This window comes from Pteropus medius, unplaced genomic scaffold (assembly GCF_902729225.1).
Source record: "Pteropus medius unplaced genomic scaffold, Ma_sr-lr_union100, whole genome shotgun sequence".
Taxonomy (NCBI): Eukaryota; Metazoa; Chordata; class Mammalia; order Chiroptera; family Pteropodidae; genus Pteropus; species Pteropus medius.
In genome coordinates, this window is record NW_024344436.1 from 3,788,732 (window position 1) to 3,816,385 (window position 27,654).

The following is a 27,654-nucleotide window of genomic DNA, read 5'->3' on the forward strand; positions in this document are numbered from 1 at the left end:
TGCACTTTGGAGGAATTCTTTATAAAACTCAGTCAATAAGATATTTATGTGGCTGGACCTGAGTCACATTCTGTGATTATTGATGTAAAAGAAGAAAGTATCATAAGGGCTTCTGAAAAAATAAAGAGAATACTCGAGTTGATTTGCATAGGCTGTGAGGAGTGACCTTTCAGAAGATCCAAACTGCCCCTCCTAGCTGAATCTACATATAGAAAAGTCTAAACATTTAATGGCTCTGTTCTGCTAAAAGCCAGTTTCTGCCTTGTTTGGTTTTCTAGTTTCAGCTATAAAGGAAATTTGACAATTTCTTATCAGGAAGGGCTGTCACAGCCCTGCAGGCATAGCAGATGAGGGAAAGGGGCGGATATGATCTTCCTAGGTACTCTAGAATTGAGTCCAAGTAAAAGAGGGAGAAACAGGTTTCCCTTAATGGGTGATGTTTCTGCAAATCATTGCCCAAAATAGCAGACCAAAGACATCAGTTGGCTGATTTTTTGAAAAGGTATATTCTTCTTAACTCTTCTAATAATTAGCAACCCGAAATACTCAAAAACCTGAAGGCTTCATTGACTGGGGCAGGTAAGATGGTGACTGAGACTCAGATTTGTTACAGCCTACTTGGCATAGATCTTGGAGGGCGTGTCTCAGGTCCTGTTTTGAACTCCCACCTGCTTTTTTTCTCCTGTAGTGCTTATATGTGTGATGTTTAGTACTTCCTCAAAAAGGCAAAAAAGAAAATCGGCAATAATGGAATAAATCTCTTTACTGAAATTAAATCAGTTCCGTCGTGGTACAAAAGGCAGATTTTGTTTTATCTCTTCTGCCACCTTTCCAACTCATTTTATGGATTAAGCCAAAGGATATATAAGATAGTTTGCCCTTCGACAGGACTCCAATTTATCCTCATTTGCAGATTTTCCTCAAGAGGGTTAATATTTCAGGGCAAATCGAATGACCTTGAGAAAGATGATCTTGAACTCCATTCCTTGTAGAATTTCTTCTGTCTAATCCATGGGAAAAAGACAGGGTAGCAAAAGTAGACGGATCAAGGCTGTTTTATTTCATTCTCCTTAATTATATGCATTCATTGCAGTAGAAGCTCTTTTAACTGATCTCAGTTTAAATCGGTGCTCCATATTCCTCCTGTAAAACAGACTGACCGGACTCCTTTGGTGTGTTGATTGCACACAGCTGGTAGGATTCTCTCTAGCAAGCCCAGATGTCTCTTCTACCTAAGTGGTTCATTGCCAAGAATCAGTTGTGTTTGTTCCCAAACCTGTTCGTGCTTGTCCTTGTGACTGTAACCAAGCAATTTAATTAAATATAGAAGCTGTTAGATTATGACTGCAAAGAGAGTCATTTTTACTTTTTAAAAAATTAAAGTAGGGAGAAGGTAGATGGGGTAAAAGGGGTCAAATATGTGGTGACAGAAAGAAATCTAACTATGGGAGGTGAACACACAATGTAAATATATATATATGCCTTACCGTTAAAATGTACAGCTGAAACGTACCGGATGTAGTTAACCAATGTCACCATAAAAATTAATTAGTTAATTTAAAAATTAAAGTAAAACATACACATAGTTTTAAAAGTCAAATAATACTTTTATTATATTTATTTTTTAACTTTATAAGAGTTTATTTCAGCCAAAAAACTGAAGACCTGATTTAATTTTGGCAACTAGATTTATTCCATTATTTTCTATTTTCTTTTTTTGCATTTTTGAAGAAGTATTAAACACCATACATATATTCTGGGGAATGCGTTTTGCAGTTTTTTTTCTTCCAGCTTTATTGAAGTAGAATAGACAGTTGCTCATATTTACGTTGTATAATTCAATGAGTTTTTTTCCATTACAGTTGGCCTACAATAATATATTCGCTTCAGTTGTACAATATAGTGATTAGAGATCTATATAACTCACAAAGTGGTCACCCTTACATATTTTTTACAACATCGTTGACTATTTTCCTTATGCTACACTTTATATCTCCATGACTACTTGTACTTCTTAATCCCTTTGCCCTTTTTCACCGTCCCCCCCCAACTCCCCTCCTGTCTAGTTGCTTTCAAAATATTCTCTATATCTATGAGTTTGTTTCCATTTGTTGTTTTGTTGTGTATTTTGTTCTTTAAATTCCACATGTACGTGAAATCACGTGGTATTTGTCTTTCTCTATCGGACTTACTTTATTCAGCGCAATACCCTCCAGGTCCATCAAGGCAATATCTTTTTTCATCCCCTTCTTTTTAGTCTGTGTGTGTCTTTTAATCTGAAGTGAGTCTCTTGTAGGCAGCATGTATAAGGGGCTTGTTTTCTTATCCATTTGGCTTCTCTATGTTTTGGTTGGAGCACTTAACTCTTTTCCATTTGAGGTACTTGATAAATATGTAGTTATTACCATTCTTTATTCATGTTTTTGATACATGATTTTTTTCTTCTTAAAGAAGTCCCTCCAACAATTCCTGTGCTACTGGCATGGTGTTGATGAATTCCTTTAGCTTATTTTTGTCTGAGAGCTCTTTATCTGTCCTTCAATTCTGAATGATAGCTTTGCTGGGTGAAATAGTCTTCGTTTAGATCCTGGGTTTCAACACTTTGAATATTTTGTGCCAAGCCCTTCTGTCCTGCAGTTTCTTTTGAGAAACCAGCTGCCAGTCTTATGGGTGCTCCATTGTAGGCAACAAACTGCTTTTCTCTTGCTGTTTTTAAGATTCTCTCTTTGTATTTAACCTTTGGCATTTTAATTATGATGTGTCTTGGTGTGGGCCTCTTTGGGTTCATTTTTTGGGGGGACTCTCTGAGCTTCCTAGGGTTGTATGTCTATTTCCTTTACCAGGTTAGGGAAATTTTCCATCATTATTTCTTCAAATATAAGTTCAACTTCTTGTTCTCCCTCTTCAGGTACCCCTGTGACATGGATGTTGTTACCCTTAATTTTGTCCCATAAGCTCCTTAAATTATTATTACAGTCTTGGTTACTTTTTTCTTGCTGTTCTGGTTTGGTGCCCTGGGCTTCCTCTTCCTCTATTTTGGTGTTTTGAGCCTCTTCTTCCTCTACTCTGCTGATTCTCTCTAATATACTCTTCATCTCAGATGATGTGTTCTTCATTTCTGACTGGTTCCTTTTTATAATTTCCATTTCCATTTTTATGTTTTTTATCCCTTTGTTAAAGTTCTTGCTGAGTTCATCGATACTTCCCCTAAGTTCATTGAGCTTCTTTGTAACCAACGTTTTGAACTCTGCATCTGTGAGATTGCTTGACTCCATTTTTCCTTGATCTATGTTCCGTTCTTTCATATGGTTTCTGTTTCTTTCTCTTCCCATTTTGGCTACCTTTCTGTGTCTCTATGTACTAATCAAAGCTCCTAAGTCTTCTGGTCTTATTAGCATGGCTTTGTGAAGTAGGTGTCCAGCAGCACAGTCCTGAGAGGGGTTCAACTGCAGGCCAAGTTTAGCCCCAGCCTGTGCCTCTCTGGGGCCACCTGTTAAGATTCAGCAAGCAATCCACAAATGCTGTGCTTATAATTGCCTCAAGAAGCCACATCGAAAACCAAGGTCAGCTGCCACCAGTGTGAGTCTTGGTGCTGCTCAGCAAGTGGCACAGGACTTGTTGAGGACACAGCTGGATGTGGCCTGGGTGGGGCCATGAGTTGGGGGATGTGGAGTTTCAGGGAATCCTCTGGGCAGCGTGACCTCCGTCATTGAGTTTGATGATGTCTCGCCATGGCGGCACTGCATGTATACACTGTGGCGGAGGAGGACTCAACAGAGGAGGAATGGATACCACCAGCACTTCTGCCCAGTAGAAAGCCTCACCTCTGGCCCTCACTCCGACAACTCAGCGTCCCCCTTTAAGTCCCTGGTGACCCCCGAGAAACCTACCCCGTGCTAGTGCTCAGGGAGCAGGGAGCAGGTCCGTCACAGTGAAAGTTTGGTTTCAGACATGGCCCCTTTAAGAGGCATCTGCAGCTGCTGGCTGGCACTGCCATCGCCTCTGTCCCACTCAGCCTCTGGGGACCCAGCAGCCTCATGTCTTCAGCCCCCTCCTACCTCCTACCTTTGCAGGATGATTCCTTATTTCTCTCCCTAGTTGTAGGGCTTCTGATCATCTAGACTCCCAGGTTACTTTGCTTGCTGTTTGCTCTGTGTTTCAGTCTCAACTTTGCTGTGGTTGCAAGAGGGGATGTATGAAGCTTCTATCATCTATGCCATTTTCCAAATCATACTTTTTAAATAATATATTATGAGACTTAAAGCAAATAAAAACAGCAGCCCCTGACTGTCTTTCCCTAATCCATAGAGACAACCATGTTTATTTCTTTTAGCTGTTTGTTTTGGCAGATATCTTCAGTTTTCTAAATAACACATTTCTATTGCTATTTATCTGATTATTTGAAATTAACAGTTTTGGCTGTTATCTTTTAACTTTGAATTATTGAAGATAAGATTTAATTCTTTTACATCACCTCAAATGCTCCCACTTAGCCTGACACTTTCTAATAAAGGGTCATCATCAATTTATAGTTAAATCAATATTAAATATATACACTCATGTAACTCTGTACATACTGTTTCTTGCTGAATCATGTAGGGTTCTATATGAATATTTCCTCTCTTGTACAACCTGGAGTGAAGCATTACCTTGTTTTTTCATTTGCTTAATTTCCTATATATTTATCATTAGTTCAATCCCAAACTCTGAATGAACTCCAAATCTCATAGTAGGTTAAAAAAAAATCAGATATTCTATCACTTCAATTTTTTTTCTAGAAAACATCTAAAATAGTATCCTCCAGCTTACTGCTATAAACTAGCCTGGTTGTACTCTAGACACACAACCATTGTCCTGGGAAACACCTCACCTTCTTCCTGGGGATTCTTCTTGCCTTTCTCCCTAGTCCTCTGACTGCCATATTTTTATCTTTCTGGGTATAGCCCCTTGTTTTTGTGAAAAAAAAGTTTAGTATATTCTTGAAAGAGGGTACAAAAGAATATGTATTTTAGAATATATGAGAATGTTTTTATTTTCCTGTCATTTACTTGATGGAGAGTTGGACTTAATAGTTATTTCAGGTTGCAAATTTTTTTTTTCACTCAGAATTCTGAAGGCATTGTTCTCCTATCTTTCAGCTTTTAGTTGCTGTGAGCCCAAAATGTATTCAAATTCCCCATCTTTTATATGTGACTCTCTTTTGGTTCTCTCTAGAAGCTTTTAGAATATATTTTTTCCTTTCTCATTTTACATAATGTACCTTATAGTGAGTTAAAATTTTTTTTTAATTCATGCATTCTGCATGACACTCGGTGGGCCCTTTTAACCTGGAAGTTCATGACTTTATATTATGGCGTGTTTTCTTGTGTCATTTCTCTGAAAATTAATTATTTCTGTTTTCTGCTTCAATAGAGATGAATATATAGTTTTTTCCTTTATTACATTAATACAATAAAGTACATGAATTGATTTTCAAATATTAAATTAACCTTGCATTCTTGAGATAAACCTAACTTGGTCATGACGTATTATTATTTTATTTTACTTTTTAATTTTGTTTTCTTTTTTCTCGCAGCTTTATTGAAGGATAATTGGCATACAATAAACAGCACATATTAAAGTGTGAATTTTGATTAGTTTTGATATACGTATATCTGTGAAATCATCACCACAATCAAGATATTGAGTATAGCTTTCTCTCTTCCTATTTACCCCGCAGTCTTCAGGCAACATGTTTTTGTCACTATAGATTAGTTTGCATTTTCTAGAATTTTTGTATCAATGGAATCATGCAGCGTGTACTCTTTTTGTCTGACTTTTTAAATTCAGTATAATTATTTAGATATTCATTTAATTGTATGTATCGACAATTCATTCCTTTTTAGTGCTGAGTAATATTTCCTATATGGTTATACCATTATTTGCTTACTTATTCACTTGTTGATGGACATTTAGGTTGTTTCCCAGTTTTCGAATATTGGAAACAAAGGTACTATTAACATTCTTGTGTAAGTCTTTTTGTGGATGTATGCCTCCATTTCTCTTGGGTAAAAGTTTATGAGTGGAATGTCTGGGGTCACATAGTAAGTTTGTTTCAACTGTCTAACTATTTCCCAGTTTGAAAGCTCCAATTATTCCACATCCTCACCAGTACTTGTTATGGACAGTCTTTTTAACTTTAAACATTCGAGTAGGTATATAGTAGTATCTTATTTTGGTTTGAATTTGCATTTCCCTAATAACATATGATATTGACCATCTTTTTATGTGCTTATTTACAACCCGTGTGTCTTCTTTGGTGAAGTGCCTGTTCAAATCTTTTGCCCATTTCCTTAGTAGGTTGTTGTGTTATTTATTGAGTTGTTAGAGTTCTATGTTAAAAGATAAAATGAAGCATATTGCATTTATAAGAGTTTATTTGAGCAAAAATCAATTCAAATTGGGCAGTGCCAAACCTGAAGTGGTTAGGAGTATTTCGCTGACATGAAAAAAAAAAAAAAGACTTATAGAGAAGAGGTGAAAGCCAAGAAAGGAAATTATTTGATTGGTTATAGCTTAAATGGTTGTACTATTTGGGAAAGCCTAGCTGGCTGTGACTGGTTTTCCTTTGGTTTGAATTCTAAACCCTGAGGCATTAGAGGCTTAGGTTTGCTAAGCAGGCTACTAAGGCATTAAAGCCACCTGAGTCTAATGACCTCCTCGTTTAATTAATTTAACATCTATATTCTAGATATATGTCCTTTGTCTGATATATGTTTTATGAATATTCTTGTCTATGGAATTCCTTTTAACTTTCTTAACATTATATTTTAAAGATCAAATGTTTTTAAACATGATGAAGTCTAGCTTATTGATTGTTTTTCTTTTTATAGTTTTATAGTTTTATGTGCTTCTTGTATAGTATTTAAAAAATTGCCAAACCTAGGGTCACTAAGATTTTTTTCTTAAGTCTTCTAGAAATTTTGTAGTTTTAGTGGTTATATGGTTAATGGCCCATTTTAAATTAGTTTCTGTATACGGTGTGAAGTAAGGGTCAATGTTCACTTGTGTGTGTGTGTGCACACGTGCATGTGTGTATGCGTGACTATCCATTGTTCCAGTATTATTCATTGGAATTATTACTCTTTCCCTATTAAATTATCTTGGCATCTTTGTTGCAAATCAATTGACCATATATGTATAGATCTATTGCTGAATTCTCTATTCTGTTTCACTGATATATGTGTCTATCTTTATATCGATATGGTCCTGTATTCATTTCTGTAACTTTAGAATGTCTTCACCTAAAATAGTATGAGTTTTCCAACTTTGTTCTTTTTTTTCCAAAATTGTTTTGGCTATTATAAGTCCTTTGCATTTCCACATAAAATTTGGAATCAGTTGACCAATTTCTACAAAAAAAGCTTGCTAGAAATTCAACTGTGATTGTGTTAACTCTTTAGATCAATTTATATATGTAGGTCAGTTTATTGAGTTAATATGGTGAATTATATTAATCGATTTTCAAATATCAAACCAAATCTTCATTCTTAGGATAGACCCCACTTAGTTGTGATATATTATCCTTTTTTATATAATGTGGGATTTGATTTGCTAATATTTTAACCAAGGGTTTTTACATTTATGTTCATGAGGAATCTTTGCCTATTACTTTATTTTCTTGTAATTTCATAAAATGAAGGAATTTTTCTTTCTTTATTTTCTGAAAGAGTTGTGTTAGATTGTTATTATATCTTCCTTAAATGTTTGATAGACTACACCAGTGAAACTATCTAGACCAGGAGTTTTCTCTGTGGAAGGTTTTTGATTACAGATTCAATTTCTGTAATAGATGTAGGGCTATTCAAATTTTCCATTTCTTCCTGAGTTGGTTTTAGTAAATTTTGTTTTCAAGGCATTTGTTCATCGACTTTAAGTCATTGGCTGTATCGACCACAAAGTTGCTTATGATGTTCTCTTATTCTCTTAATGTCATTAAAATCTATTGTGATGTCCCCTTTTTAGTACAGATATTGTTCATTTTTGTTTCGCTCTCTTTCTCTCCCTCTCCCTCACTCCTCTCTCTCATCAGTCTATGTATGAGTTTAACACTTTTATTCATCTTTTTGGAGAAACACTTTTTTTTTTCTCTATTGCTTGTTCAGGTTGTTGATGTCTTCCCTTAACTACATTATTTCCTTTCTTGTACTTACTAAGGATTTACTTTACCCTTCATTTTTTTAGCTTCAATGTGGGAGCTTAGATCATATTTTAAACTTTATTTTTAGTCATAGTTTGTTTGGGCTGCTATAGCAAATTATCTAGGTGGTTTATACACAACAGAAATTTATTTCTCACAGTTACAGAGGCTGGAGGTCAAAGATCAGAGTGCCAGTCTGGTCAGGTTCTGGTAAAGGCCCTCTTCGGCTTGCAGACTGCCAAGGCTGTATCCTCAAGTGGTACAAGTGGTTCAGGATATTTTTAAATATTTACCTACATATTTACCATTTCTGGTATTCTTCCTTCCTTCCTATAGATCTGATTTTCTATCATTTCCTTTCAGGTCAAAAACCTCTCTATAGTATTTCTTGTAGTGTAAGTCCACAAGTGACAGATTCTCTCAGCTTTCATTTATTTCATGTTTTTCTCCTCTGTCAAGGATCACGGCCTTGTACTGCCAGTGTCCAGTGCCGGAGAAACAATTGGCTCATAGATTTTGCCCAGGTTTATATTTGTTCATGGCAGGGAGGGTAATATCAGTACTGGTTACTCTGTCATGGCTGCAAGAGGCCATCTCTTCTGTTTTCATTTTTGGAGTTTCTCTTATTCAAGTATTGGACTTAAATGGATCTCCTGATATTTTTTGCCTCCCATTTTCTATCTACTTACTTTGTTTTATTCTCTAGGTGATTTTCTTAACCTGTCTTCTATTCTTCCACCGAACATCTAAATTTTGCTATCATATTTTTAATTTCTAAGAGCACTTTCTTGTTTTTTGATTTATTCTAGTAAATAGGTTCTGTTTCAAGGAAACAATATAGTGATGATAGCAAGGGATTTCTTCTGCTCTCTGTATTGCTTTTAATGTTCTTTTTCTGTATATTTGTTTTAATCCCTATCTCTCATGTTGGGGATTGTCCTCCAATGTCTGACAATCCTTGGGCATATTTTCATACCTAAAAGTGAGGCCAGCAGGCTGAACTCTTTCTGTGGAGTAAGGCTTGTTTCCTGCTTGACCACACTGTAGAGTGACCAGTCAGGACCTGGTCATTTTGTTTGGAGACCCCAAATATTGGCATGTATCTGTACATTTTTTTTTCCTCAGGCGGTATCCCAGAAGTATACTAACCATAAAGTGTAGTCCTGCAATGTCTTGCTTAAGGAGAATAAGCCTGAGTGCCAGTGTCTCAGGGGTCTAGTCAGTGGCTTGCGGTCTCTAGTGAGTAGATTTTCATTTACTCCCTCTGACTTAAGTAAGATCTCTCACCCCTACTTTCAAGCGGCCTTGTATCTCTGAGTCCAGAGCCTCTCTAGTTCAACCTTCCCAGAGTGAAATCTCTAGTTTTTTGATGGCTAGAAGATGATAATGGTCCTTGTACATAAGAAGGGAGAATAGACCTGGGGTCTCACTTCTCCTGATAAAAAATCCTGAGCCTTTCTAGATCTTCAGTGCAAATCCACTTTCTTTTGGCAGCTTCTTCCACAGGGTTTAACTCTCTCTAGTCATCTAGGTCTACATCTGCTTTCTGGCATCTTTTTTGCTATTATTGTCTTTTCTCCAGTTCATTTGTCCCTGTGGAACATTCTTTTTTGATCCCTGAGCTCTAACTTTAGTAGGGTTTTAGGAGGAAGAAGAGATGAATGTGTGTGCTCAATTTCCTATGTACCTTCTTTTTACTATAAAAAAAGAAATGAGAATTCATTTAAAATTCGTGTTTTGATGTGGATGATGCAAGAAAGACTATGTGAAACTCTACTCAGAGGCTCATCATAGAAGAAAAGGCCTTTGGCCTTATATTAGGAGATTGGAGAATAAATAAATGTATATTTATATTTTTAGGTCAAGATAATATGCTTGAGCTATGTACGTATGTATTATTATTCACAACTCTCCTCTTTTACTGTTTCTAACTATGATATAAAAGAAGGACATGGAAGTCCAGGACTGTAAGTTACATCTGTCTGTTTTCCAGGTGACTGAGCAGCTAAGTTACCTGTGGAGGTGGGACTTAATAAATGAAAACGAGTCCCCTCATTTTCATTTGTTCATTAATTCTTTCAACAAATAGCTGTTGGCCACGTGCTGTTTGCTGTGCTCTGTGCATCTCACTGTGGGAACAGGGGCATTGGCTTAACCCACACAGAATGTTTCCTGGTTGTTCATAGGCTCAAAAGGGATATAGTTGCCCTTTCCTTGGGCTGGGTAATTATTGGTAATTTTTTTTTTCTACATTTTGACTGGAGGTGAAAGTGTATCTTTGTTCTCTTAATTTAGCCAAGAAAGCAACTACCCATATGAAACAGTCGTAGTAAGGGGAGAGAAATATTGTGCAGTAGAAATTCCCTTTTCTATAAATGGACTAATTTGGAATGCTTTAACAAAAGACACTGGTTAATAGCCATGTTGAACACAAGGACTCATTGTAATTTTAAGCCTTTCTCAGCCAGATCAGCACTGTTACAGGCTCCAGGGAAGGTTCTCTGAATTTACTTTCAAGCTTTCAGCTACCATGTTATAGCCCTAAAGACACACTCTTAACCAAAAGCAGGAGGAAGAAACAGCTTGCTGAATGGCGTGGCCAGACTCTTTCCTGGATCCAGGTCTTCTTTTCTCGGTTCTGGGAAGAAGTCACTTGGGAGAAGGATTTTTCTTGGAGAAGCTGTAGTTTACTTCAACAGTGTGGAAACAATTTGCGGTTAGAAATTTAGCCCCAAATGACCCGGCTTGCAGATTGTTGTTAGCTTTAGTGTTCCCATTTTACCACCTTCCCATTGCCCCACAAGAGGCTAATGGGACTCCTTGTGGCAATTTCTCTGACTGTGCTGTATATTAGGAATAAGAATATTCATATACATAGTGCTTATCTATCTATCTATCAATCATCTATCATCTATCACATATACTCATTCATATACACGAAGTGCTGTCATTTTTCAAAAATCTTTCTCTTTCTCCCTGTTAGTTCCCTCCCAGCTTTCTAATCTCTGCATAAGATATTGTCCTGGTAACGGAAGGCAGGTAGAAGTCTATAAATGTCATTTGTAAGGAAAGAGGGCTTGTTGAGAAGTTATAGAAGCTGTTGGAGCAGAAGAGAGTCTGGTAGGATTGAGAGAAAATGTGAGGCTAAGGGCCTAGAAAGAATGAGAAAGGATGAAAGAATCAGAGGAGGAAAGGCCAGGAACAGGGTGGATGTGGCAAAAGGAGGCAGAAGGAGGGGATAAGCCATGTGTAGAAGAGCAAGGAGACAGGACTTTCTGGGGGAATACTTTGTGTATACTTCTTATTTTATTTTTATTTTATTTTACTTTTTTATTTTACTCTATTTTATTTATTTTTAGTGGCAGACTTTTGAGATCTGAGAAAATATGGGGTAGGTATAGCTCACTTAGTACTAGGAACTCATGGTAACTTTCACAAGCTTGTAATTGATTATAAAATCTCATTTAACCCAAGCCTAACAAATCAGACTACGGGCTTTGTGCCAGAGAGACGGAGAAGAGAGAAAGCTCTAAGAGTCATCCATGCATTTGCCCATAACATTTGAACAGCAAGAAAGACCTGTTCAAAAAGTTCCCGGCCTACCTTCAGCCAGGGACACAGACAGAGAACCTCAGGAAGGGATATGGTGTAGTTGAAAGATGCAGAATTAACAGTCATTGAGATAAAACCACTAAAACTGGCCACATTTCAGAAAATGTAAACATTTCACTTTTAAAATAAAGTTAATGTAAAAAAATCTGGTTCTAGACTAACACTTGCTGTCAGACGCTTATAAAAAACAATCCAGACAGAAAACAAAAAGCTCTGTTTCTTGGTATGAGCTGACTTCTACCACTTTCTGGCCCTAAGAAAGTTCTGCCATCTGAGTATAGTTGTGAACAAACCGTGGCTCCGGGAATTTCGTTCTGCATGATGGGGAGCTGGGAAGCCAGGTGGCTACCACAGGTGGTGGACTTGGCAGAGAGAGGAGTATCTGGGTTCTACAGCAGAAATAGATGTCACCATCTGGCATGCAAGCACCTCGAATGATCCCATTACTCCCCTTGTCCTACCTGTTCTCCAGGTTGAGCACAGATGGCATTTAGTACATATTTGATTGATTTTTTTAATGACATGGTCCTGGTTTTAAGCAAACGAAGACAGAAGAGGTGTGTTTTGTTAGGGGTGTCTGCCAAGGCGAAGCTCAAAGAAGAGGGGAGAAGTTTCTGAGGATAGGCTACCTTTGGAATGACAGCTTGGGTTGGAACTGGGGCGTTTCCTGTTAGAATTGGAAAGTATATCCCCAGAAAAGAGGCAGATGAGCATGCTAGCCATTAGTGAGCAAGGAAAACGGTTTCCTGGATGGTCAGGGGCTCTGCAGAAAATCTCCTGGACAGAGCGTCCTGGACAGAGCGGGCCGAGGCCCACGCGGCAGGTGGCCGTCCCCACCAGAACTGGTAAGACATCTCTTACCAGCTCCTTTATGACTTTCAAATCAGACTTCTGGACATAGGCTGCTTGTTAGGTAGTTTAATGGTTTATTCTTTAGAGGATTTGAACATAAATACCAGACTGGCCATTTTGGATATGGACAGTAAAGCTGGCTATGCTGTAGATACCTCATTGGAGTCAACATGTGGAATCTTGATGGTCGAAAACTTTCAGAATCTTACTTGGGATTATGGAATTTGGAGACACAGGGAAAATATTCAACATTGTTTGTCATTTAGTTTGTCCTTTAGTTCATGTGGTTAGGCTATTCTGTGGAATGTCCCAGGTAGATTTATTACATTCTTCATCAGATTTGACATCACGCCTAGATTCCAATAACAGGATGGCATTTCATCAAACGACTATTTGGACTGGACCAGCCTATCCTTTAGAATGCCTTATAATGTAAAATCTGGAAACAAATCCTCCAGATTGAAACTCCTCACATAAATAAGTATGCCTTTGCTGCAGCTGTTGGTCACAATATCACTCTCCTTGAGAAGGTTCCTATTCACACAAGGATGACTTGTCTGGGGGTAAAGGAACAATGCTGCTCCCTTTGAGTCAGAATGGTGCCAGCCACTCATCCTTCATTGTCCTTTTCTGACCAAGCTGTACTCAGTGGTGCATGCAGTGTGGTAGGGTCACATTTGGGATTGCATGGAACTCTAGAGGCCTCTTCAGACTCCTTCTTTACCCAGAGGATGGCTGGAGTGGCCTCTTGGTCAGTGTCATTCATTCTAGAGATTAGAGAAAAATCTTAGTTCTGCTGATGGTCAATCAGAATTTCATTCCCCTCCTTCAGATCCATGAGAAAGAAGAGGAAGAATTCAATGAGAAGAGTGAACATGACTCTGGTATCAATGAGGAGCCTCTACTCACAGCAGATCAGGTATGATTATCTCCCTCGGTTCTTGGGATTTTTTGTTATTTTGATAGAGAAAAGGTTTAAGAGAAAATACTTGCTACCTTCATTTAAGGCAGAAGAAAAATGTATGGTCTCATGGTGGTCGTGTTTGAGTTGGAGTATCTTTCAGAAGGGATTTTATTTCTCTCTATGCTTCAGTTTATCCACCTGTAGTAAATAGGAACATAATTCCTGACACTTGGGTTGGATGGGCTCCGTGTGTGATAACAGCCAGAGGCAGGGCCAGTGGTTACTGACTTCACTTTCTGCTAGGCCTCTTATAATAGTTCATTGTGCTTAGAGTCAAGAACTTAAACAAGAGTCCCAATACCTGTTCTCCCCAAAATAAAAGTAACAGATAAGATTTCTGTGTGCTAGATATATTCTAATATTTTATAGACCATTGAAAATTTTGGACCTTCCAAAATGAGTCTTAGAGACACTTGTGTCTCTTTGTAAAGAAAAGAAAAGAAAGAAAAGGAAAGAAAGAAGAGAAAACATATAGTGTTTCACATTTGATTTTGATAATTTATTACTGAGGAGGAATAATGTTGGGTCTTCAGATTCCTTATTCAATCTTTTAGTCAACAAATATATGTAGTGTTTGTTTTGAGCAGGCATCGTACAAGTATTTTCACAAAGTAATTCTGAAAAATGCTCCACTGGGAGCTTTCAGCACCAGAAAGTGATTTTCAGTAAAAGGAACACTTTTGTACCTGTGTTAAAAGGTGGGATATAAATAAGTGAGGCTCAAGAGATTGAAGGGAACTAGATAAAAAAGAATAGGGGCTAACAGTTATTCTTGCGAATTTTAGGGGAAATACAATTCAATGATACAAATTCAACAACTACTCTGAGAGAAAAAAGCCATAAAATTCTAAAGAGGGTCGTTTCCTTTGGTTACATTGTATGAATGGCTCTCAATAATCGAAGACTGAGTGTCTCCTAAATCCATGAGTAGAGATGAGAAGGCTTGGAAATAAAACGGCAATTATTCTAAAGGAGGGGACCCTAAGTCCTCTTATCTTTGGTTCAGCCGAACACCAAGAAACCCACTTTAAAGATCACGGTCCATCAGCCTGAAGCTGGAGGCCATCGCAGCATCAAAAAACAGACAAATGCACAAATCAGGTCACTGTTGTGACCAGACTCAGATGGAGTCCTTCCAGCAGTAGTCTTTGCTTATTCTGCTCTTTAAATGTGTAAACAATTAACTCACAAAGTAGTTCACCCTTATTCCTTTTGGCGGTTATCTAATTTTACTCTTGCTTCTAGGTAAGAGCTGCCCCCTAGCCCAGTAGTCTAGACAAAAGCTGAATTTTTAAATATATTTTCTGCTCTCCAGACCCTGCCAATTTTTTTTTTTTTAAACTGCTTTATTATCTTTATTTTCACTTGTTCCTATCTAGGTGAATTCTGGAGAAAAAGCCATTTCTTTCTAGGTAAAAAAAAAACACTCCCCATCTTGAGTTGTCTTAAGAACACTGTTTTTTTGTTTGTTTGTTTGTTTGTTTTTTATTTTCTCCAGTCATATACATTACAACAATTAATGGACTGGGTTTTGAGTTAAAGTTGGTTGGATAAAATATCTTCCCACTTAGAAATAAAGTGCTCAGCAAATTGAAGTAAATGTTCCCTTCCAGGCAGCTCTGCTTTGTTTCCTGAAAGAGTCGTTTATTTCCAATAAAGCACTCATCTAAATGGAGTTCTTGGAAGAAGGTTTACAATAAAGAGTATGTGTAAGCCTTTGGTCAGAGTTATTTTTATTATTATTCAATATTTAATAAGTAGCAATTTTACAGACAGCAAATTAGAAATGTCCTTACCTGATCAAAATCCAGGCTGGAAGTCCCTCCAGCAGAGAAGAGAGTTAACAGTCTCTTGTGTACCTTCTCCAGGTAATTGAGGAGATTGAGGAAATGATGCAGAACTCCCCAGACCCTGAGGAAGAAGAAGAGGTTCTGGAAGAGGAGGAGGGGGGTGAAACCTCCTCCCAGGCGGACTCGGTCCTCCTGCAGGAGATGCAGGCCTTGACCCAGACCTTCAACAACAACTGGTCCTATGAAGGTGAGGGCCCTGGGGGTGGGCTTGCCAAGGATGAACCCCTCTCTGTTGGACACTGGTCACATGCTTCACGCGTAGCCAGTAGAACCTCGCATCTAGGGAGTTGGCACCTTTCTTAGTGGGCGTCAGGAGAGAAGTTAGCATTTTGGTGGGGCATGGTGGGGAAGCAGTTGAGCAAAATTAAAATGGTAAAACTAACCAAAGAACAAAACTAAAGCAGACTAAGTAGAAGAAATCTGAACCCACTATTCAAAACCATGCTACCATAAAATCAATGAAAAAAAAAAACCTACAAGAGGTAATAATAATAATAATAATAATAATAATAATAATTAGTAGCTTATATTTTCGGAGAGCTTCTATGTACCAGATCCTATTCTAAGACTTTCTGTGCATAATCTCATTTCATCCCACATCAGCCCCATTAGGACTGAGCTGAGTATTCTGAGACGTTAAGTGACCTGTTCAAGGCCACTTTTGGTGGAAATAGAATTAAAAACAAAATCTTCTCACCCAGGCAACCTCTCTACAGAAGTAGAAGAGAAAGAAAATTACTTTATTATTGAATAAGCATTAAGCCAGAATGTGATGTACATCACAGGCAACTCACTAAAGGGACTGCAGGACCAGAAAGAAATCTCACTCTTATCTAGAGCTAAGTGAATACAACCCATTATATTAAGGAGGTTTTGCAATTTGGACTCAGATGACAAGCTATGCCCCTTTCATTATCTTCCCTGACAATTACTTTTCAAAACAGTGACCTCCTGTGGAAACAGTCCTGAGTCCTAAGAGAGGCAAGAACCTTATTCAGCCATTAAATTAATTGACATACAATTGAAAAGGACAGAGAAAGAAATTCTAAAAGAAAAGGAAGGTAAAGGAAAGGGTGAGTCTCCTCCCTTATTTTCAACAAGGAGAACCCAGCTTCTTATTCTAAACTAGCGTTTCCCCTTATATGACATACAAATCAGAAAGGGTGGAGACAAATTTGAAGCCGGGTAGGTTAACTCCAGAGGTCATACTCTTAATCGGAGTATCGTATTAATTCTCTGACACAGGTTTGTAGTAATTATGATTGTGCAAAGAAAGAGGTTGATGAAGAATGGGATGAAACGATGTAACACAGCAAAGTCAAAACAGTATAAAATCTGTTAATCTGTAGGGATGATGATGTTCTTGTTGCAGGAGGGGCCACGCCCATGGGGAGTAAGTCCATGAGAGGTGGGGTGACAGGGACTTAGGAAGAACAAAGAGAGAAGGTGGGCAGGCCAGGATATAAAGCTCCAAAAACGGATTAGAATAGTGGTAAATACAGAGGCATGATCTCAATCAAGAACTGTGTCAGAAAGTAAAACTGTGGCTGTAAGGAGCAGAGTCAGGGTGGTGTCGAGCAGAAGGAATCTGTGCAGAGCGATGCAGCGAACTTGGCTGTGGCGCTGCATACACAGCTGCCCCAATTAGGCCATTCTCATTCACACAAAGGTCCCAAACACAGACATGCTCAGCAAAAGACTTGTGAAAACAGCTGAAATACACAGTGAAATGGCAAAAACAGAAGGACAGCTCCGTAGAACAGAATAAAGGGGAAAGTCGAACCAAGTCAGCAAATATCCAAGCAAAGCAGAAATGAAAAGGAAAATGGATTCTAAGGCAGAATCAAAAGATGCCATTAGGAAGGGATACCTTTGCCAAGATGCTTTCTGAATCCGTTTTAAATGAAGAAGGATTAGGGGACAGAAATTTAAAATAAAATTATCTACATCCCATGATCGCAGATTCCCTTTTCTTTTCTCTGACAGTAGACCACTCTGTCTCAGCTAGCCGAGGTTCATTTTCCCCTACATGTTGCCAGTCTCCCACACTTTTCACATATATATTTTTTAATACAGGCACTGCCACACAGGGCTAAAGGCATAAAGAAGGCCTCCAATCACTCTATTTATTTGGTTGTCAGTTATGTCTTGATCAGTTCTTGGGAATAAGTGCCACCCTCTGTTGCTCTTCACCACAGATGCCAAAACCCTCCTTTTACTGTTTTTTTCCCCCCAATTTTTGATCCATTTCATATGAGAAATATTATAGAAACCAGGAAAAAATTAACAGACAGAATAAGAGATCAAGAAGCCACATGTCTGTCCACACACTTTCTTGTGCGCCAAGACCCCTGGCTTCCTTGGAGGCTTTCTTCTTCTTCTTTCATTTCTCAAGAATGATTTTCTCTTCTGCAGACGATAAACTGACCCCGCCCTTCCTGGCATGCTTCTAAATTGTGAAGGTCTTTCCTGGACCTTCGAGAAGTTGGAATGGGTCTCCTCCAGAGGGGCAGTCCCATCTCACGTTGGCAGCAGCCCCAGGAGCCTCTGCAGTGGGCTCTGGCTTGGACGCAGGTGTGACCTGCGAATGATCTTCCCCCACAGGACTGAGGCACATGTCTGGGTCTGAGCTGACGGAGCTGCTGGACCAGGTGGAGGGTGCCATTCGAGACTTCTCAGAGGAGCTGGTGCAACAGCTGGCCCGCAGGGACGAGCTGGAATTTGAGAAGGAAGTGAAGAACTCCTTCATCACAGTGCTTATCGAGGTTCAGAACAAGCAGAAGGAGCAGCGAGAACTGATGAAAAAGAGGCGGAAAGAGAAAGGGCTGAGCCTACAGAGCAGCCGCATAGAGAAGGGGAACCAGATGCCTCTCAAGGTATGTGAACCACCCAGCTGGAAGCCTGGGTGCATCCCACCATGAACCCTCGCCACCTCAGGTCCCGATGCCAACCCTGCAGTGAGCTCAGAAACAGGCCTGTGCTGAGCAGTGACTGAGCAGGACACTGTGGCAAACAGTGGGACATAAAAAGGGAGACGATGCTATCTGTCTCCTCTCTTCCCCCAGAGGACTCAAGTATAACTGGAGGAGACAGGATGTAAACATGAGACGATTATTGAATATGTTCTCTGAGTCAAGGCCTTACAAGGTGGGGTGAAGGACTGAGAAGAGCTGTGCTTTGGGGCTCTGGGTCAGAACCTCTGCAACTGGCTGAGCTTAGAGTTCTGACTTACCTCTTTAGGAGGTCGATAGGGTGTTTCGGGATCGAAAATTATGATGCCTTATCGCTTTATTGATAGGATTCTTCTCGCCGATGATTCTTAATCAGGGAAGCTCAGGGAATCATCTAAGGAGCTTTTAAAAAATGTCTTCGCCTCAGCTCTGTCCCAGACCTACTGAATCGGGCCTAGGCGTGTGCATTTGGGAAAAGCGTCCCAGTTAAATAGTTACTTTATATCTGCCCTCCCCAATGACTGGGCATTTTGTTTTCTTCCCTAAGATATTTGCATCATTATCTGTCTACATTTTGCTGTGCTGCTTTATTTTACTATTTATACAGTGGAGGCAGAAATGAGGAAACCTGGAGAGTGCAGAGGGGTCTCGTTGCCCTGAGACCCGCTAAGACAAGAGGTTTTGAGACTCGATTCTTTATTCTTGCGAACCTCAGGCTTACATTTTGGCCTGTCATTTCGCCCAAGTCTTTTACATTAGCTTTCTAGTCACAGAACCCGGGGGCAGTTATCTGTGCAGTGTGGTGTGTCTGGGTGGTTGAGGGAGGACACGCAAGTCCCTGGGGGTGATAACTATGGAACAAGAAGCAACTGTCCTTCTTGAGTCTCTTGTCCCCCAGCGCTTCAGCATGGAAGGCATCTCCAACATCCTGCAGAGCGGCATCCGCCAGACTTTCGGCTCCTCAGGACCCGACAAACAGGTAGGAGCTATCCCGCTGCTCCCAGCTGTCCTCCTAAACTCTTGCGACTTGGCCTCCCCAGCAGAGCCGGGAGTGGTGATTCAATAGAATTATCCCAGGACTTGGGCAAGGGGTGGGACCTAACATTGTCTGTCACTCTGAAGGAGGAACAGAAAGTGTCTTTTTAAAGGTGAACAGTTTCTTAAGCTCTAACGTTCTAGGACATGGATACAACTTAAAACTCAACACTGCTTATAGACCTGTAGGTTAACCTGTTTTAATAACGAAAGGCATTAAAAGGCGGTTCCATTTGTGGATCGACCCCATCTCCAAGAGCTTAATTAATCTACCATAGTGGGTCACCAGCTGACCAGTCCCACCAAGACTGTTCCTTCGGCTGCCCGCTGTGACCGTAACCCACGATGCAGCACCTCCTGGTTGGCTCCATTTAGTCAGTTACTTGCCCGAGAAGCATTTCTGGTTATTTAGACAGTGTCCAAAACTTTTATTTCATACCTGTTATGTGCTGAGCTCTGTCGCTAGGCCCTCAGGTAAGTCCTGGTCCTGTCCCCATGGAGTGCATGCTCTGACTGAGGTGGCTGGTGTGTAAATGGACAAGTATGAGATTATAGAATAAGTGCACACAAATCGTGTATGTGTTTTATACATATTTGTAGCTGAATCCTAAATGTTAGAATTCTAGAACTACAGCACGGGAAGAGATTTTAGGAATATCTAACCCAGTCCCTTCATTTCACAGCTGTGAGAACTAAGGCCTGGAGAGATTAGGCAAGCTTTTCCCAAGTGGCAGAGCCATGACTAAAATACAAGCTTCTGACTTTTGGTCTAGAGGTCTTCCCACTCACTGTGCCAGGCTCTCCTTGAGCCCTTCAAGGTCTTTCTGGCCTGGTGTCTTTGATATCCCACTGGGCCCGAAGATGATTTTGTTGTAGAATCACCTCATACCCAGCAGAGGGAGCAAACCACATCCAAGACCAAGGGTGCGGTTAAGGTTCTCTCTCCCATGGTTTTGACAAAAGGGAAATCATTCATTTTCAAATTGCACTGCAAAGGCTAAGAAAATGTGATACCCCCTCTTTGCTCTCAGCCCAGATGGGAAAAAGCCCACCAGGACTTCTAAATAACTGAAGAGCTTCTAGTGTCAAGAGAATGTAGAAGTTGAAATAGCGGTTGAAATTTTTCCTGGCTAATATGGTAAAGTCTTAATTTTAAAGAGACAGCCCCCAAACATGAGGAAAAGGTCCTGAAACAGTGGTGTGCAAATTATTATGGGTGTTGTTGAGAATGTCAAATTCAACGGAGTGTGTTTCTTAGAGAAAAGCACAATCCCCGTGCAAACTGTCTCATGTATCTCAACCCCAGAGGGACCATATCTTATGTCTCAAGCCCTGAATGCCGTTTGTCTTGTAGTATCTGAACACAGTCATCCCCTACGAGAAGAAAGCCTCCCCTCCATCAGTGGAAGACCTCCAGATGCTGACAAACAGTGAGTTGGTCTCATTCTCAGCGAGTTCAGCTGCTCATTTGTCTGCCTCCCTCTCTGTGAGTTGCACCCCTGGTGCCTCAGGCTTGAGAATTCCAGGAGCAATTTTAGATGGGTCGAAAGGTGCTCTGTATCATCGCATCCCTTCCTCCTGCGCAGGGGTAAAATTAAAGTACTCTGCAGTGATGATCTGAGCTGTCTTGTCTCTCCTGGGTGCCTGTAAGGGAAGAGGTTTGCCAGAAGAAAATGACCTGGTGAAAGAGAGTAGAGGGCTGGTGGGTGTGCAGGAACCTTCCAGTTCACCCAGCAGTTCTCAAGGCTTTGTATTCTCTGCCTTGCCCTTTTTCTCCTCTGCAGCTCGAGGGTGCTGCCTCCTCTGAACTTGTGTCCTCAAAGCAGAGAGCTCAGTCTGTGGGACCAACTGTATTTTTAACAAGAAGCAAAGTTTCTTGGGTGGGGTAAGGCTGATTAGAAAGAATGGAGTCTGGTTTTCCTTTCAGGAAATGACTGCCTCCTCTCCTCCACTTTGGCTCTATTGTCAAATATTAATAAACATTCTGAGCTATGGGAGAAAACAGTGTGTAATAGAGAGCCTTTTGTAGGCAAAATCTCTTTATATACATACATCTAACATTACAACCCCCAAAGGGCCAAGGGCACATGATGTTAGCCATCAGCATCAGCTTGATTCTTTTAGGAAGAGAATTCTAGGCTGAGATGTGGTAACAGGCTCAGTGAATCAAGAGACATCCATCTATCTCCCTGGCAACCATGCTCTGCACTGAGTGACATACTAGCCAGGCTGCTCAGCCCATAGTAGAGAATGAGCCAGCCACAGGGCTATTTGGTACCCCAGGGGACAGGAAGAGAAACTTCATCTCTTCAGCTAAGGGAGATAGATGCCTGCTGGGCCCCAGTGCTGAAGGGAACCAAACATTCTCATTTTTATCACTTCAGGAAACTAAAGCAGGAGATTCTGGTAAACAAAAATACTGCCGACATCAATAGATACTGTGTCCTTGAGAAACTGGAATTTTAAATTCAAAGTACATTGGCTTCCTCTTGACTCATTTTAAAGTCCTTTATTTGCATAAATATGCACTAAAATTTTTTAAAAGAGAGCAGATAGATGAGAACTGACATTTATAGGTGTTTATGTTTTTATGAGTAATAAGCATTTGGAAAATAATTTGGACAAATTACAAAGGTTGACACGTGTAAAGTACTCAGGGTCTTAACGAAAGGAAGAGCTATCTATTACAGACACCTATTCAAGAATTCAGTGTGAAATCCTTTCATTTTAATTAAGAAACCATTGGTTTGTTTACATTTTTCGAGTTCACTTTAAAAATTATAGCTAGAGTGTATCCATCATTTAGAATACTTTGGAAATACTGAAAAGCGAACAAAGGAAAATTATACTGGCTATAAAATTTTGTATCGTGATTTTAGTCACATTAGTTAACATTTGGTTAACATTCTTTTTATGGCGCTCTCTTCTAGCATGTGGATAGACCACATTCCAATTTTTTTATTCCCCTTAAAAGAAAAAAGCTGCCATCTTTCCTGAATACCAAATTCTTCCGTAGGTTATGAAAGCTCTTTTTTGGCAAATCCTCGTATGCATTTGTGAGGAGTGTCTCCTCTTTATCCTACTCCTGAATCAAGGATATAGGCCAAAGACCAGCCCCGGGGACTGAACAACTCACATCAATTTTAGATTTTGGAGATCAACTTAGATACATATTGACTGAGTGCACTTATTGTATTTTTACGGCTGTCTCCCTGGTGCAGCATCTGGTCTGCCCATGCTCAGCTGCAAAGTATTTTCAGCCTATTCAGTCGAAATGGATACATATCTAAAAATAAAGAAGAAATAAAACAAAAGAAACCCACATGTGGAAGGCCTCGGGTTCATTCTCTTTTTTTTCTGGGTCTGGCTGCTAACTCCTGCCCCTGTCAGGCTCTGTCCTTCACCCACCCCTGTTTTTGGAATCCAGTTTCATGACCCTGACTTGAAACTAGGAAATAGAAGTGACCACGGTCCCTCTATTGTCACAGCTGCCTCCTGACCCTTATAATCAGTGCCCGGTGATCTTTACTGTTTTCTCTGCTTGCAAAAAGTAATACATGCTCATCAAAAAAAAGCCAGACACTGTGGACATTTAATGCAGAAAAGAACATTCCCCCATGGTCTCCCTCTCAGAGATGACCACTTTTTACAATTTTATACACATCTTTCTAGATTTTTTTCTATGATTATTAACATTTATTTAAAAGGGAATACATAATGTTGTACGGCCTTTCTTCACTGATAAGTATGTCTTGTATACACAGATCTCTCTAATTTTTCATAAAGCTATAAGACTACAGGAAATAGATATACCGGAGTTTATTTAAAGAATCTAAGGAATCTATTGGTGGACACACCCCTCCCTCATTTTTTGATATCAAAAACAAGGTTGGGCTACTTTCTTGAAGGATTTTCTACAAAGCCGATTTCTACAATATGAATTATGAATATGAAAAGATGCTACCTAGTTTAATAACAAAAAAAGCTATTTAAAAAACTTTTATAAAAAGCCTTTAGGCTTTAATAACTTCACATTGTTTGCTTCATGTGTAGTCATGTCCAGTTTCAACAAGAAGTCTGTAAGTTCTTTGAAGATCCATAAGTCTCTTGCATTTTCACATATCCTAACATTTGTTATAAATTGATGGTGAGGAGGGTTTCTAGTAATGTCTGTTTATATGAATAGACTATCTTTAGAAACAGTTTTATTGGTGATTCAGTGATGTGACAACTACTATTTTGACATTTAGATTGACTGCATCTGAAAGTTGATTCTTTTTTTAAATCGCTTTATTTATTTATTTTTACGATTATTAAAAATATACTTAGGAGATGATGTGGATATTATAGGAGAGAAAGAAAAGTAAAAGATAAAGGAAAAAAAGAAAATACAGTCAATGATAGGCCACTCTGACTCTTGATATATTTTCCTTCATCACCATGTTGAAGGCTGACTCTTGACAGAAGCTTCTAGACTTTTGCTCAATACTCAAAGCATGTCTGGTTTCCCCGAATCAGTTCTCACTCACTTTGCGTGTGTGGGTCGTTTGCCCTAGAAAGTGAGCTTTACGCCCCGATGGTTCCCTTGGCTCATCTCTCTCACTCTCTCCTTCCCCAGTTCTCTTTGCCATGAAGGAGGATAATGAGAAGGTGCCCACTTTGCTAACGGACTACATTTTAAAAGGTATGAGCAGCCCAGCCTCCTGGGAGCAGAAGTGGTCCTCTTGGGGCCCCTCCCCCAGGACTCCTGCTGAAGGTGTGGAGCCCTCTGTACAGCCTTCCCAAGAGTGTTCACACCAGACCAAGCCTGGCAGGGCCGGGAAAGCAAGTGGACCATTGTGAGGCCCTCGCAGCCATGGGGTTTTGCATTTTGGATGTTGCTAGGAGGCCTGAGAAGCAGATTCCATCACCCCCGAGTCACCAGAGGGACTGTACATGAGGAGCAGCCAAACCAACAAAAGATTTATTGTGAAAGTTTTGTGGAGTTGGGCTATTTAGTTGGGAAAAACAAAGCCTGAGGATACTATTAATAGTTTTCAGCTGCTTATAGGCAATGAACTAGAGTTATGATCCTTTCATAACAACTTTCTTTTTGTTTTATCTTGTATTATGGAAACTTTTAACACATATAAAAGCAGAGAGAACTCATGTACTTAACATCCTGCTTTAACAATTATTAACGCATTGTCAATCATGTTTCATTTATACCTCTTCCCAACTTCTCTCTTTCATATTATTTTGAAGCAAATCCCAATCATAATATTTTTCATACATAAATATCTCAGTATAGATTTCTAAAACATAAGGACTCTTTTTTTTCTTGGACAGAAGTAAGGATTTATTGGTAAAAGAGTGTAAACATACGGACTCTTAAAAACATAACCACAATATTATAACAACTAGAAAAATAAAAAATTTCTCAATATCACTGACTATTCAATCAGTGTTCAGATTTCTCTGATTTTCCCATAAAATTTTTTTCGGTTTGTTTGGATCAGGATCCAGTGAAGTCCCACATCTTGCAATTGGATAATATGTCTCTTAAGTCTCTTAATATATATTGGTTCCCCTTTTCTTTGTTGCTTGCATTCCTTGACATTTATTTCTTGGAAAAGCCAGATTGTTTGTCCCATAGACTTTTCTCATTCTGGCCTTTGCTAGATGGTTGTGTCCACATCGTTTAATTGGGTATGTGCTTCCATCTTTTGTACTTCTGTTCATTGGTAGAGCTAGAAGTTTGATCAGATTCAGCCTCAAATTTGTAAACTTCCATTAAGAGTCACCTACTCTCTGGTTGTCTTTCTTTTTGTGACGTTAGCGTGTGTGTGTTAGTCTGCCCAGGCTGCTAAAACAAAATACCACTGCTTAGCTTAAACAACATAAATTCATTTTCTCACAGTTCTGGAGGCTAGAAGTCCATAATGAAAGTGACAACAAATTTGGTTTCTATTGAGGGCTTTCTTCTTGGCTTGCAGATAATAGTCTTTCCTTTTGTGTTCTCAAGGAGAGAGAGAGAGAGAGAGAGACAGAGAGACAGAGAGACAGAGAGACAGAGAGACAGACAGAGACAGAGACAGAGAGACAGAGAGAGAGAGAGAGACAGAAAGAGAGAGAGAAGAAAGAGATTTGCTCCCTGGAGTCTAATCTTATAGAGACCTAATCCTATCAGATAAGGGCTCCATCCTTATGACCTTACTTCCTCAGAGGCTCCATCTCCAAATACGGCTGCACTGGGGGGTTAGGGCTTCAAGGGCTTCAACATATGGATTTTGGGGAGACACAAGCATTCAGTCTATAACAGTACCCATTGATGATCATTCATTGTCTAGACCCTTTGTTTCACTAGCCTTTGCTCTACATGCAGACAACTGGGTATAGTTTTTGAAGGATTTTGGACCTTCGGTTAAGAACCTCCAAACTATAGCATTTCCATAATGATCAGAGAGATTAATCTTAAATTTCTGCAGGAGGAATTTAGGCTAAACATGGGAAGAACTTCTGACTCTTAAAGGTTTAAAAGAGCAGCACATTTCTCAAAAGGTGTTTTTAAAGATGATTTGTAGAAATAGATTCTACAAGTCTGGGAGCCTGAGGGCTGGATTTTACCCCTTACAATCCACTGAAATGTCAGTGAATTTATAAAACTAGTTCACATTTACCGAGCACTTTCTACTTGCCTCTGAACAACACTTTAAGGGCAGGCAAAGGCACTGTCTATTGTATACATGAAGAAATAAGCAAGAGAGGTAAAGTAAATCTCCTTAAAGTCATAGAATTACAAACAGTGAATCCAGGATTTGAACCCAGGCAGCTGGGCACTGGAGAGTACGTACTTAACTGTTACACCAAACAATCCCTTACCACTGGCTCTTCATTTTTCTGGAAGAAAGACACGTGACTGCAATTGTTCCTTGTTCTAAGGGGGCAGTTCTCTGCTCAGGACGCTGGTGGGAAGCCAGCGTGACCGCTGTCGGCCAGGGCTACCTGGGATGGCAGGTTCTGACCTATGCTGTGCTTTGACCTCTGTTCTCTTCTCTTTCCAGTGCTCTGTCCCACCTAACCTTGCCCTTGGGAGCAGCCTTGCAGCGGAGGTCACTGAGCAAGAGTCATTCCATCACAGGGACTGCATGACACCACGTAACCTCCGATGTGTATTTACACGTGTAGAGTTTAACCTGGATTAAACACGAGCAAGCGCGCGGGTTCTTTGCTGTTGGCTTCTAGTCCTAGTAATCATTGGATGCATGATGAGGGGCAGGGCTGGGGACACTGCCTCCTCTCCGCCTATGTCGGAGGAAGGCAGACGCTCTCACCACTCATTCTGTAGTCTGGCTCCACCCTCAAAAACAGCTTATACTCTAAGACTAATTTTGAAATAAACCTTCATTTAATTAATATTCACGTGCTTTAGAGTGTGGTGTCCAGTGGCTCCTGTTACGAGCCCTCTAGAGAAAGGACGTATAGCTGCCTTCACGTGATGTTGCATGGCCTGTGGTGGCAGCATAGTGTTTAGGGACCGGGAACATGTCCTGTTGTGATTGTGATGGGGCTGCGCACGGTACAGCCAGAGGGAGGAGGCCGTCCACAGGCTCTGAGATCTTGTGCCTTGGCAACTGTAGAGGGAGTTGCACGATGTGTTGTAGGAACTACTGGTTGGAGAGGGTGTCGGATGACAAGGGAGGTTGTGAAGTTAGCAGATAGAAAGTGAGCCTCAAGGAGCAGCCAGGCATCTGTAGCACCTCCTGTTGAGATGGCCAGCCCGTCCCCAGGAACCTAGAGACTCAGGTGTCGGAGGGAGGCAGCTCTGCTGAGCTGTAGGATTGCAGCTGCTTTCTTCACTGCCCCTAACGACCCCTGGGAACCATATCCTATGATCCCTTCATGTCCTGTGTCTTTCCTGCAGCCCCAGTGGTTCAGCAGCTCTGGCCCCTCTGTGCTGTCTCAGGCATCGGTGGCAGCCTTGAATGACCAGCAGGTGAATGCTGTCTTTGTATCCAGATGCTGGCTTGATTTCACCACAACCTGAACTCTCTTGGCTTCCATTCTCCTGCTGAAATGATATTAACCCTGACAATTTCCACAGCCTCATTTTGCAACAAAAACTTCGATCAAGCACTGGCTGTGAGCCTGCCCCCGGCCTTATCACTCTCTATACGTTATCTCACATCGCAGCAACTCTGCATGGGGAGTGAGGGCCTGATTTCACAGATG

General features: G+C 40.1%; 1 protein-coding gene across 6 annotated transcripts in view; it reads left to right on the forward strand.

Moving 5' to 3' along the window:
• FEZ1 (fasciculation and elongation protein zeta 1) overlaps positions 1-26,840 on the forward strand; it is a 39,408-nt gene extending 12,568 nt beyond the window's left edge. For 4 of the 6 annotated variants that reach the window (XM_039872780.1, XM_039872782.1, XM_039872781.1 and 1 more), the window contains 7 exons: positions 13,476-13,562; positions 15,476-15,644; positions 18,062-18,333; positions 19,292-19,387; positions 20,798-20,873; positions 24,062-24,127; positions 26,487-26,840. In XM_039872780.1, coding sequence (XP_039728714.1) covers positions 13,476-13,562; positions 15,476-15,644; positions 18,062-18,333; positions 19,292-19,387; positions 20,798-20,873; positions 24,062-24,127; positions 26,487-26,503 — 783 coding nt within the window. In that variant the 3' untranslated portion in view covers positions 26,504-26,840. The remainder of the gene's footprint in view (positions 1-13,475; positions 13,563-15,475; positions 15,645-18,061; positions 18,334-19,291; positions 19,388-20,797; positions 20,874-24,061; positions 24,128-26,486) is intronic. The other 2 variants (XM_039872783.1, XM_039872784.1) reach the window with 2 other exon arrangements.
• The last annotated feature ends 814 nt before the right edge of the window (positions 26,841-27,654 follow it).